At 32.8% G+C, this 12,478-nt stretch overlaps 1 protein-coding gene across 8 annotated transcripts in view; it reads left to right on the forward strand.

The window, feature by feature from the left end:
- The window catches only part of SLC4A10 (solute carrier family 4 member 10), a 360,081-nt gene that overhangs the window by 231,009 nt on the left and 116,594 nt on the right, over window positions 1-12,478 (forward strand). For all 8 annotated transcript variants that reach the window (XM_031008812.3, XM_031008814.3, XM_004032704.5 and 5 more), the window contains one exon: window positions 7,481-7,669. In XM_031008812.3, the coding sequence (XP_030864672.1) occupies window positions 7,481-7,669 (189 nt within the window). The remainder of the gene's footprint in view (window positions 1-7,480; window positions 7,670-12,478) is intronic.

The raw sequence follows: 12,478 nt of genomic DNA on the forward strand, positions 1-12,478 counted from the left end.
AGAATGGACACAGAAAGGTACGGCCATTTATTTTAAACTTAATTAAAACCCTTGAACTCCAGAGGAAGCCAAGTGATACAGTTAGGATTCGTTTTGTAATTCAATACTATAACCTGATGAATGATTAGTATTATAATTCAATGATATAATACAGACAGGTATATTTAGGAAATGTTATTATTACAGAAATTGAGTCAAAGAACTCCTGTATCTTTTGACCAGAAGGCAAACATATTTTAGTAAAAACAAAATAATACAAAAAGACAGAAATGAATTTTGAAAGAGTATAAATGAAATAATTGATGGAGGTTTTAAAAACACAAACAAAGAAAAGAGGCAGTTTAAAAGTTATTAGTTTGGGAAAAAATAAAATTCATTCCATATGACTTGTATTTGTGAAGTGAAAAAACTTAGTATCTTAATTATATTGTAGAGATGAAAAACTATATGTGTGTTTTTAATCATATATATAATATATTAGAAAAATAACATATCTACTTTAATCTGCAGAACAGCCCCATGAAGTAGATGTCATTCTCATTTTCCAATCACAAAATAGAAACTCTAAAATTGTCATGGCCTAGATTTCACCCAAGGGCCCCTGACTTTAAGCCTAGTGTTTTTTCTATTACACTACAACTGCTGTCTGAAGAAAAAGAAATGTCTTGAAGTGAATGTCACCCAAATTTTGATGGCACATTTATCACCTTAAAAATTATTGATTTAGTCATTGGTGCTGATAGGCATTGCAGTATGTGTGAAAAGAAAAGTAAGTACTGAAAGATACTTTGGCTTGAAATATTAAGCAAAAACTCCAAAAATACTAAAACACACACACACACGCCAGTGCACGTGCACACACACACACACACACACACACACACACACACACACACACACTGCACTGCCCCAAACAGGAAAGATAAGCGGTCCTCTTCTGTTTCATGTAACACCTATAAAGAGATTATTCTTTAAGTTACATAGCTAGAGCCTGAAAGACTTTATAAAGTTAAACATAAATGTATAATTTTCAGAAATATCCAGGCTACTGTAGCTGCACTAAATCAAGAGAAAATAGAGAAAATGATTAACTCAGAAATAAGCAAACTCCCTAAGAATGCTGAAATAGTTAGCTATCCAGCTCAGTTTCTTAGCTTTACATTATATGGTCTTGCTAATACCCAATAAACATTTTTATATTTTAATTAGGAATGAAACAGCGGGCTTTTCACGGTACTTTCAAGTATGGGAAGCTCTTAAGTTTGTAATTATCTTTTTAATGCTCAAACCTGGTTCTTAGTATTATTATTGTTATCCTTATTTAATAAAGAAAAAACCTAAGATTTAAAAGGTTAAAGGCCTTGCTCTAAGGGGTTTATTTCTGCCGCTTAAATCGATGATGGCGCTACCTTTAAAAATAGATTAATCCAAATACATTTTGAAATGGGAAACAAAACTGTCACATTCTACCACCTGGCAAACTTAGCCTCAGAACATACCCTTTATACTTTTACCAGGATTCACATTTCTTAAATTATGTAATTTCTAATGCTTTCCTCAGAAAGTTATTCCTATGAAGAAATTTTCTCCCAGTAATTTGACTAAAACACTTCATTTTATCACTTTCGTTCACTTTCATTGTCCAAAATTATGCAAATTTTTCCTAACTCTGTCCCTGTTTCCCAAGCTCAATTCTGTAGAATATGTGAAGGTTAACTGGGTTAAATCTAGCCTTTTCAAGCAAATTACATTCTCTAAGTCTACCCTTACAATGAAAGTAGTTCAGTTGACTTCTTGATACCCTAAATAGCTTTTTAGTATTCTTTCTGCTCTTCTAATTAGTGTGTATCTTTCTGACTTTGAAGTAGCCCAACCTGAATGTCCCATTTTTCAGTGTAGAACAGCCTGTAAAATGACATTTAGAATGTGTCAGTGGTTTAATGCTAACATCACAAAGAAAAATATGATTACAAATATTTGTGTTGATCATTATTACTTTAGATTCCTTTACTGTCATTACTAAGAAGAGATTTCCTCTCATTGAAAACTATAATTTGACTAAATTTAAAAGTTACTTATTTATCCCCTCAATATAAACTCGTTAAAATATTTTCTCTCTATAGTTTGTAATTATTTTCTTATTTTTTACTTCTCCTATTTTCATTTTATAAAAATTGAGGGGCATTACTAAGTTTGTAATAAATAAGCATGCTTTCCGTTTTTAAGACTTCTAACTTTGCAAAGTATTTCCACATAATTATGTTTTATTATCATAACAACGTATAAAGTAGGAAAGAGACTATTTCACCATAAACAGATAAATAGAAAGTTCTTTATCAAAGATGACCTTTGCAGAAATAGAAATAATTTTTTTATTAACCTATAATCATACTTTTTGGGGATGGGATCTCCTATGTTGCCCAGGCTGGTCTTGAACTCCTGGGTTCAATTGATCCACCTGCCTCAGCTTCCCAAAGTGCTAGGATTACAGGCATGAGTCACTGTGCCCTACCATAATTTTTGTTTTATTCTGTTTCATGATCATTTGTGGCCATAGTGATTAACAATCAGCCCTGAAACTTTTTCCTCAGCTCTTATTTACCATGATTTTTCTCTGTTAGCCATAATTCACATACATTAGTCACTAGTTTCAGTTTTACAAATGCTAAGTGTAAGAGCTTACCTTTAAGGGTTCTAATCCCTAGTACTTTGTGAATACACAGGCTTTACAGTATTGATGTTTTTCAGACATTTCCTACTAGATGAATATGACCCAGATATTGTTTCGTAATGATCAAGGATTTTTATATCAATGTTTTGATATGTTTTTAACAGACTCGGATAATTCCTTAAGAGATTTTTGTAGACTTAGTAGCAGAAAATCCCATTTGTATCTGGCAGATCTGTCAAGAATTTCTGATATAATTAAAGTAGGATTTTCTTTTGGCTAAGTTAATTTAAAATATATCTGTTTCCCAATGTTTCAGGAAACTCAATAAATTTAAACTTTATCCTTCAAAATATTACTTAACCTTTTCAAATCCAAAATTCTCCAGATATATCTTCTTACCACAATTTACTCTGATATGGAGATTAATTGTATTGAATATGCTTCTGAATTATATTCATATAAATTACCGGGAATTTTATGGTCTATGTTAATCTCTTTGAAATTAAGCATTATAAAGATTAATGATGGAAATATCCTCTCTGCAGTGTGTGTATACTTTAACCTAATTCTGTCAATGAGAGTTAGGAAGAAATTAAAACCAAACCAAAGTTGGTACCATGGACAGATTATCAATCATAGCTCCCAACTCATTTAAACAATCTTTGTTGTTTAAAATCTTTCATTGAAGGAAGAATCTACAGTTTGCTCCACTGAATGTAATCTGTAGAGTTGGGAGTATAGGAATAACCATATATTTTTTAACCTGCCTATACTGTGACAATCCTTGGTCTGAAAAGTAAGTATTCTATTACAGTTTACATCTTTAGTACACACATCCCTGTTAGTGCTGGCAACCAAAACACAGAATTTAGGAACTTCGTATCATATTCCCCCCCACCTCTCCCAATATCTTTTAAAGTTAAGACAATGGGTTTTCAAAGCATTGATATGATGATCTTCAAAAAGGCAGAGATTTATATAGAACCTGCAATATGTCATAACCTCTAGGGGCTTTCATTCAAGATACATTATGATAAAATAGTTATCTGATAGGATGAAAAACAATTTTTCATTTTTATGAGGCCTTTTTCCACAAGTGCTACCAGTTTTTCTTTTCTTTTCTTTTCTTTTTTTTTTTTAGACGAAGTCTCGCTCTGTCGCCAGGCTGGAGTGCAGTGGTGCAATCTCAGCTCACTGCAGCCTCCGCCTCCTGGGTTCAAGCAATTCTCCTGCCTCAATCTCTTGAGTACCTGGGACTACAGGCACACGGCACCATGCCCAGCTAATTTTTTTGTATTTTAGTAGAGACGGGGATTCAGCACGTTGGCCAGGGTGGTCTCAAAGTGCTACTAGTTTTTCTAGAGTCTGCTTAGTGTTAGCAGAGTGTGACCTATTTGTCCTTTTTTTCTTTTCTTTTCTTTTCTTTTCTTTTTTTTTTTTTTTTTTTTTTTTTTTGAGGCGGAGTCTTGCTTTGTCTCCCAGGCTGGAGAGTGCAGTGGCGCAATCTCGGCTCACTGCAAGCTCCGCCTCCCGGGTTCACGCCATTCCCCTGCCTCAACCTCCCGAGTAGCTGGGACTACAGGCGCCCGCCACCACGCCCGGCTGATTTTTTGTATTTTTAGTAGAGACGGGGTTTCACCGTGTTAGCCAGGATGGTGTCTATCCCCTGACCTCGTGATCCGCCCGCCTCCGCCTCCCAAAGTGCTGGGATTACAGGCGTGAGCCACCGCGCCTTTTCTCTTATCACCCAGATCCTGGGGCAGAATAGACTGTATTATGTAGGCATAATAGCTTGCTGAGATTGCAGGACTTCACTCTGGACCCAAAGTCATTATGGTCCGTTATTCTTTCACACTTTTCAAGTTAATACTAATATGTATTGTAGTGGTGAAAAGAACAATGTAAGTGATTACTAATTCAGATTCCTTTTGGTACTTAAATGTCACCCTAGTATAAATTATATTCTTAAGCAAAATGAGTAATTTTTTCCAGACAAGTAGATATAATTTGATACAGTTATACTTTGGAGAAGTTTGCTGTGTATTTCTCTGTAACTAATGAACAGATGAGTGTGTTTTTTAATATTTACTTTTCTTTACATAACTGTTTCAAATAAAAATCTTATCTTTGAAAAACTGTGAAGATAGTCACCTATGGCTTTCTTAGTGTTCGAGCCTGGAAACATTGTGCTTTAATAGAAATTAAAAATCATAAACATATGTAGGGTTTATTATGTGATTACTTTTGATTCTGACTAGAATATTGAACTGGGAATTCATATCATGGCTTATATTTGGAACTGCTTTACAATAATATCATATTGGTATTCTAATAACCTACTTTACAACTTCCATTATGAAGTATATGCATATTTTATATACATTTTTCCATCTTAGCAAGGTTTCAGTGTAATGTCATATACGTTGACAATTTATTATTTCCTTTATTTCAGATTAACCCAGGGGTATTATAACTACTGATCTCCAAAGAACTGAAAAATAGATTTAAATATTATTCTATAGTATCACACATTTTCAGAATTGGAAGGGACCTTTGAGGTAATTATAGTGACTGACTTTCAAACATTCCAGGTATATATTATGGGTGACTTCCAAATATTCTTTCTACCTCTTTCCATTGTAAACACAAAAATGATAGAGCACACTATATCCCACGTGCCACATATGGCCGACTGCCTGATTTTGTAGGGCATTTGAGCTAAGAATGGTGATTATATTTTAAATGGTTGAAAAATAATAAAAGAGAAGTTAATATGTTGTGATGTGAATATTATATGAAATTCAAGTTTCAGCATCCTTAAAAAAGTTTCATTGGAGCATAACCAGGCTCATTTGTGTACATGTTGCCTGTGGCTGCTTTCTTGCTACAAAGGCAAAATTCAGTATTTGTGACAGAGATCATATGGCCTACAATGCCTAAAATATTTGTTATCTGGCTCTGGACAAAAAGAGCTTGTCTATCTCTGGTTTAGAGAATTAACTCTAGAGTGAAGCGCAGTTCTCGATTAGCCTGTCAGTCATATGAATACCATCTCCTTTGCCAGTGATTGGTTCAAGATGGGCAGGGCTATGTCAGTTAGACTTAGGATAATTTTTCCTGGCCAGGTGAAAAATAACTCATCTAAGAGAAAGTCACAAAAAAACAATATATTTCTCACTGGATATGAACAAAAATATATATTTCCTTGTTGCTGCTGGAAGCCACCTTATGACCATAAGGAAAATCAGCCTGAGGTTAAAGCTTACCCTAGAGGAGGAGGAAGTTAACAAAATCACAGAGAAGCAGAATTATAGCCAACCTAACTTTGATCTTTCTATTATGTGAGCCAATAAAATTGTTTTATGTAGTTTAATTTGGGTTTTCTGCTATTGATAAGCCCAGCTTTGTCTCTACTTGATAAGCTGTCACAAAATATGAATATATTGAAATCACCACAAATTTCAAACGAGGAACCCATAATCTACATTATGAAAATTACAAAGAAAATCTTGTTCTGGGAAATATTTACTGATAGCCTCAATATTCCAATCAGTGCATCAGGTGCCTTATGTCATTAGTCTTGGCACCAATATATGATATAGATATTATTATCTCCATTTTACAAATAAGGACACTTAGGTTATTCAACTTTGCAAAGTTGTCTTATGTCATTAGTCTTGGCACCAATATATGATATAGATATTATTATCTCCATTTTACAAATAAGGACACTTAGGTTATTCAACTTTGCAAAGTTGTCTAGCTAGAATGTCATAAAGTGGCCCAAATCTGTCTCCTAGTTCATTTCCATTTCACACTGAAGGAAAACATTGTTGGTAAGGGAGCATTCTGCTAACTTTGAAACCTTTATTGTACTCAAAAAGGCAGTGGAAGGCAGCTCATTGTAATCTGCTTTACATAAGATGTTAATGCCTAAAAAACAATTAGAGTTAATGTTTGATAATCAGAAAGCAGATTAATTACACAAACATCCATTGATGTGATGTTTATATCGCTAAGAAACTTTAAATACCTTTACTTATCTATTTTACTGAAATTTTTGATACTATGTATGGTAAATAATCTGCTTAATTATAGACTTCTGAAATCTCACCTTCCAATCTTTGTTTTGCAGGTATAGAATATCTTTTTAATCTAACATTCTCAAGGGAGTGTGTTTCCAGCAAAGTTTGAGAAAGGGCTGATTTTCTATCCATATGAAACAGAATTGTTTGCTCTCCAAATTCAGTAACTATATCACTTCATAGGACTCTTTGCATCAGATTTTCCCAGATAGACTTTTGTTCACTTAATGGGGAAACAAGGAAATTAGTCTGTACTAGAAAATGGGAAAAAAATTAAAATATAAGTATAAAACCAATTTTCAAATTCAAACACATTATGAATTGTGAATTCAAACACATTATGAATTTTCAAATTCAAACACATTATGAATTTTGATATTATCTCTACAGCTATTCCTCCCATCAGTGTGGATAATAAAGAAATAAAGAACTTTCTTCTCAATGCAACTATTCCCATTTGAAAAATAATACTTCATAAGAATTATATATTTAAATAGAATGGTTTATAATGAAAATTTGCCCAAATCTTTCTTATTCAACATTTCTACAATGGAAGATAAATTTCCATTTATAACAGCATGCTTAGAGATTTTTTAAAGAAGTTATTTCTATTTCAAGATGAATAATATTGTTTAGGGCTTGCATATTTGGACTCAGTGGTTCACGGCTGGCACACGTTCTAGAGGAAAGTTGTGCTTATCTTCTTCCGGCCTTTTCTCTTCAGATATGGTTCTTGACCAACAAGTGAGCTCAGGTCAGCTGAATGAAGATGTACGCCACAGGGTCCATGAGGCATTGATGAAACAGCATCATCATCAGAATCAGAAAAAACTCACCAACAGGATTCCCATTGTTCGTTCCTTTGCTGATATTGGCAAGAAACAGTCAGAACCAAATTCCATGGACAAAAATGGTAAATGTTTGTTTATTGTGCTCTTTATGTCTACTATAGGTCTCTGACATATCAAAGTGCTTCTAAATCTTTTAAAACTTGTTTTATTTGAAAATGATTTTTTGAAATTCAGATTATTGTAGAATTCTTTTCACATGAGTATATATTCTTATTATCAAGCATCAAATTGTAAAAATTTTAGAAAAGAACTTAAGTTTCCTGAAAGGTTCAGGAAAAAATGCAAAGAAAATTAATATTTAATAAAAAAAACTTTTAGATTTGGCTGCAGAAAACATAAACAGAGCATCTGTGGCATACCAAATAAGGTCCTAGTCTCTGTCCTGTAGCTTAAAAATGTAATGCAGGGCTTTGACTTACGCCATAGATGGTCTTTTAGTTTAAAGGAATCATGATCATCATCTAGTGTTTGTGGAAAAAAGATATTGGTTTCATGTTGCTCATAGTTAACAAATTCCATTAGAGAAAATGATTGAAAAGACCAGCCAGTGCATTGTTTGTGGCTTTACATACATTATGGCTGATTCCGGTTCAAGGGCTCATTGCTGTTTGTAATGCAGCATCTTCAACATCCATGGAGCCACCCCACTTACCATCTTCATAAACCAACATAGATGACCACCATTATTTCCTAGCAATCAACTTACTATGATTTATGCTTCAGACTATTTTGTCTTTCCTGTATTTTTTGTTCTCTCCTTGCGTTTATTTAACCCCTCATCATTTGCAATAAGGAAGTTGCTTAGGAATCTGCTGTTATCATCCATCCTTTCTATTAGTCTCATGAAAGAAAATGAAGTTACCATGAAGATGATATGAATTTGTTAAACTTCTGTAAGCTTTAAAAGTTTCCAGTTCTAGGCCGGGCGCAGTGGCTCACTCCTGTAATCCCAGCACTTTGGGAGGCCGAGGCAGGCGGATCACGAGGTCAGGAGATCGAGACCATCCTGGCTAACACGGTGAAACCCCGTCTCTACTAAAAATACAGAAAAATTAGCCGGGCGTGGTGGTGGGTGCCTGTAGTCCCAGCTACTCGGGAGACTGAGGCAGGAGAATGGTGTGAACCCGGGTGGCGGAGATTGCAGTGAGCCGAGATCGCGCCACTGCACTCCAGCCTGGGCTACACAGCTAGACTCTGTCTCAAAAAAAAAAAAGTTTCCAGTTCTAAAAGATAAAAATTAATGAAAAGTATTTTCAAATGCTTTACTGGAAAGACTGATTTCCACGAATGGATGAAAGCACATGTAATGACAGCGTGAAATATCATGTAATCTCACCCTTATTTTCAAAAGCTTCAGAGATGCCTTAAATAAAATGTATGAAAATTAGTTTTCTTCAGATTTGCTTCATATTAATCAGTTTTCATGCTACTGTATCAAATATACATAAAAATATAGGGTAAATGCTTTATTAAATAGATAAAGATGATTAGATGTAATTTTGTCTCAGAATGTAGAACCAGTTCTTAATGACAAAATCATTTTTGAAATACTCAGTTGACTTTTAGGACTTTTCAATGACTGAATATAAGTCATTTTTGTTACATAAAAGAGTCTATAGATGTGCACACTTAAGTTCAATAAAATTATTATGAATACTTTATGGTAAATACCAACTTGTGTTTGTAGATTCCACTGAACATTCTGAGGAGATATAACTTGCTTTGAATCAAATCATATATTTAAACATATTTATATTCTAAATCACAATTTGCTTTAAAATATGTGATACATAAGATAACAAAACTTGAGGCTTTTATATTCTAAGAGATGTATTACAAATGCAGTGCTTTTGTTATGCTTATAATGCTAGTATTTATTTGGTATGGTAGTGTTAAAATAGACTCAGTTATTTACTAATTTTGGCTATGGGATTATGTCTACATGATTCCAAAAACTTTATTAAAATATACCCAAGAATTAACTTCCTAAGAATGCATGCAGATTTTATAAAAATGAACTTTTACCTTCATAACTTTTGCTAGAAATCAGATAAGATATATGTCTTTAAGAAAGAGGTATGTTTCTTCAAAGAGGCAAGGATCTTGCATTTTGAACTAGTTAAAATTTATACCTTAAATTTCATTGGAGATAATGTTTACTATAACAATAATTTCATTGCATTTTTTTTCAGGCAAGAGACTACAGAATTTATTGGAGCAATGATTTATTGTAATATGCAGATCTAGGCACACTGTTTGTTACTGCTTTAAACTTCTATTAAACATAAGAAGAGATGTTAGAATTATAACTGTGAATCACAAATCTACATATAGTCACAAGGTTTTCTGAGAGCCTGCTTTTTGTCTTATTTAGGAAATGGTTTAGTTTTCCCAAAAATCAGAATCTGAGTGGTTCTAAAGTGATTCTGTCACCATCTGTACAATCAGCCTTTATCTGAACACATACAAATCTTCTCGAGGCATACGTAAGGGCAATAAAAACTTGGAAACATTTCTAATAAGATTCATATACCCAATTAAGTATTGTTGTAGAGTATGCTGTCAGAAGTGGTTTTCTAAGCCTAAGCTTATAACACCTCCTTATGACTCTGTTTTGCTTCCTCACACACTTTGCATAATTATGTGTGTTGAGAATTCTGAAAATATGTATAGACTTCACCAATTTAGAAGTAAATCTCCTACCCAAAAGTGAAAAAAAGTACAAAAGACCTTTACTGCTAAGGTTCTTAATCTACTTATGAACTCTAAAGCCTGACAAACTCTAGATATATAAACAAATTGAAATTAATAGCCGTAAATGTAAATTGGACATTCTCTTTTAAATATGCAATCAAGATTTAAATTTTTGTGCAATAGTTCAGAGAGATGCAAAAGGATTTCAAAACATCAAAAAAGTAAAGGTAATACTATTAATTTTAAAAAATCTCCTTAGTAAAATCCATTATGCAAAAAGATTGACTTTTTTTAAAAAAAGGTTATAGAATAGAAATTAAATAGAGCAAAGATTTTTCCAGAAACTTTAAAACAGAACACATTTTCCTCCCTAAGCATAGTGGTAGAAATAAGTCCCCGTTTCTTGTTTAATGTGCTAAAATTATCTCAAAAACAAATTGAAGCTTATGTAGATAAACCTGAAAGAGTCATATAGAATAAAGTTTCTACTGCCTTAATTGACTTGTGTCTTGAGCATGTTACCTTGTTAGTACTCTCCGGGGTTAAACATTCAGACACTGTATTTCAAACCGGGTCTTCCCCATTTTAAAGATTAGATTAATAAAATAGTGCATTTCGTTGCTCTTCTCCTTCCCAAGTCTACCATTCTTTGTCCATTCCTTTTTTAGTGATTTGTGATAATTTGTCAATCTCATCTCTAAACACACTAGTTCACTCGTTTGAATAATTTTTTTCTTGGTATTCCGCATTCTCTTCAGGGCTAATGTGAAGGATGCTATGGATTCACCATGCATTTTAAATGCCACCATGCTGTGTTTAACTTTCACTTTTCATTAAGCATCAAAACTGTGAGAATTAAATGTCTGATTCTGATGTTTCAATAAAAAGTGACAGTTACATTTGGCAAAACAACAGCAAAAATAATAGAAAAATAATATCTACTTTGACATTAGTACCCTGAAAAGGGTATGGGTGGTAAAGCACTCAAAATAAATATATGGAAAATATTAAAATAATTATTTGAATTAGAAAGATTTTCTAAAACTAAAAATAAAACTTTTGTGTTAAGTGATCTAGAAGACAAATTTTATCAGTATCTGTATTTATCATTTAGGTCATGTATTCAATTACCTTTTGAGACATTGGGATTATAAATCTATTATAAAATATTATTATCCTTATGATAATTTTTATATTTTTGAAGATAATTTGGGATTATTAGTTTTCTTAAGTATAGGATGTCTTTATTCTGCTCTATCCTTTACTAATAATTTCTAACTCTGTTCGTTTTCCATCACATATCTTTTGTCTCTCCTAATCTGAATACTTTCCAGTTGTACCTTTTATTTAGGATCTCAAAAGGAGTTACAGTGCAGAAAGTCTCTAACTACTGTTCAACGCCATAGGTTACTGAAAAGCAGTTAGATTTGGGAGCCTGGGACATAAAGTTCACCTTTAGGCCTGGGTAGATTTCAGCCCTTAAAGCAATGTACACATATGTATTGTGTATAATATTTATTTATGGTTTTGGAAATCAGACCTATTACATTGTAGTTACTTCTTCTACAGATGCTGTACTTTTAATTTTCAGATGCATGCTGTCTTTACGTGTTTAGATATATATATGCTTTCTTGCTTTTTTAATACAATGGTCTCATAAATAAGATATCCAGGATTTAAAATTTATCCCTCATAATGTTCTACCTTTGAAGAAAAAATAAAGCTAGAATAATAATTCTTGAGATTGCTTGAAAGAAAACTTATTAAAAGATTTGTGTATATTAAATAATTAAACATTGTTTAATAAATATGATATTTTCCACCGCTCCAAGAAAATCAAGATGACATTGTTGACACAACTGATGGGCCTGCCCAGAGGCTATATTGTCATTACAGTTTTGGAATGTCAAGACTAGATTTTAAGAGCAAACATAATTCTAGTATGATGTGTTTGAATTTGTTATTTCTTATATTGCATTAATTATTTTCAGGCATACTAATTTTTCTCCGAGGTTAATTGTTTGCATACTTCTCATGTTTTTGAAGTGTAGCTCACCTAATCAGCATTTTCTAAATATTTAGCCCTTCTTTCTTCATGTTTTCTATTCCCATGAATAAATGTATTGTTACACATGTATGTAACTTTGTCATTCATCTTTATATTTCTTTATTTTGCT

This window comes from Gorilla gorilla, chromosome 11, assembly GCF_029281585.2.
Source record: "Gorilla gorilla gorilla isolate KB3781 chromosome 11, NHGRI_mGorGor1-v2.1_pri, whole genome shotgun sequence".
NCBI lineage: Eukaryota > Metazoa > Chordata > Mammalia > Primates > Hominidae > Gorilla > Gorilla gorilla.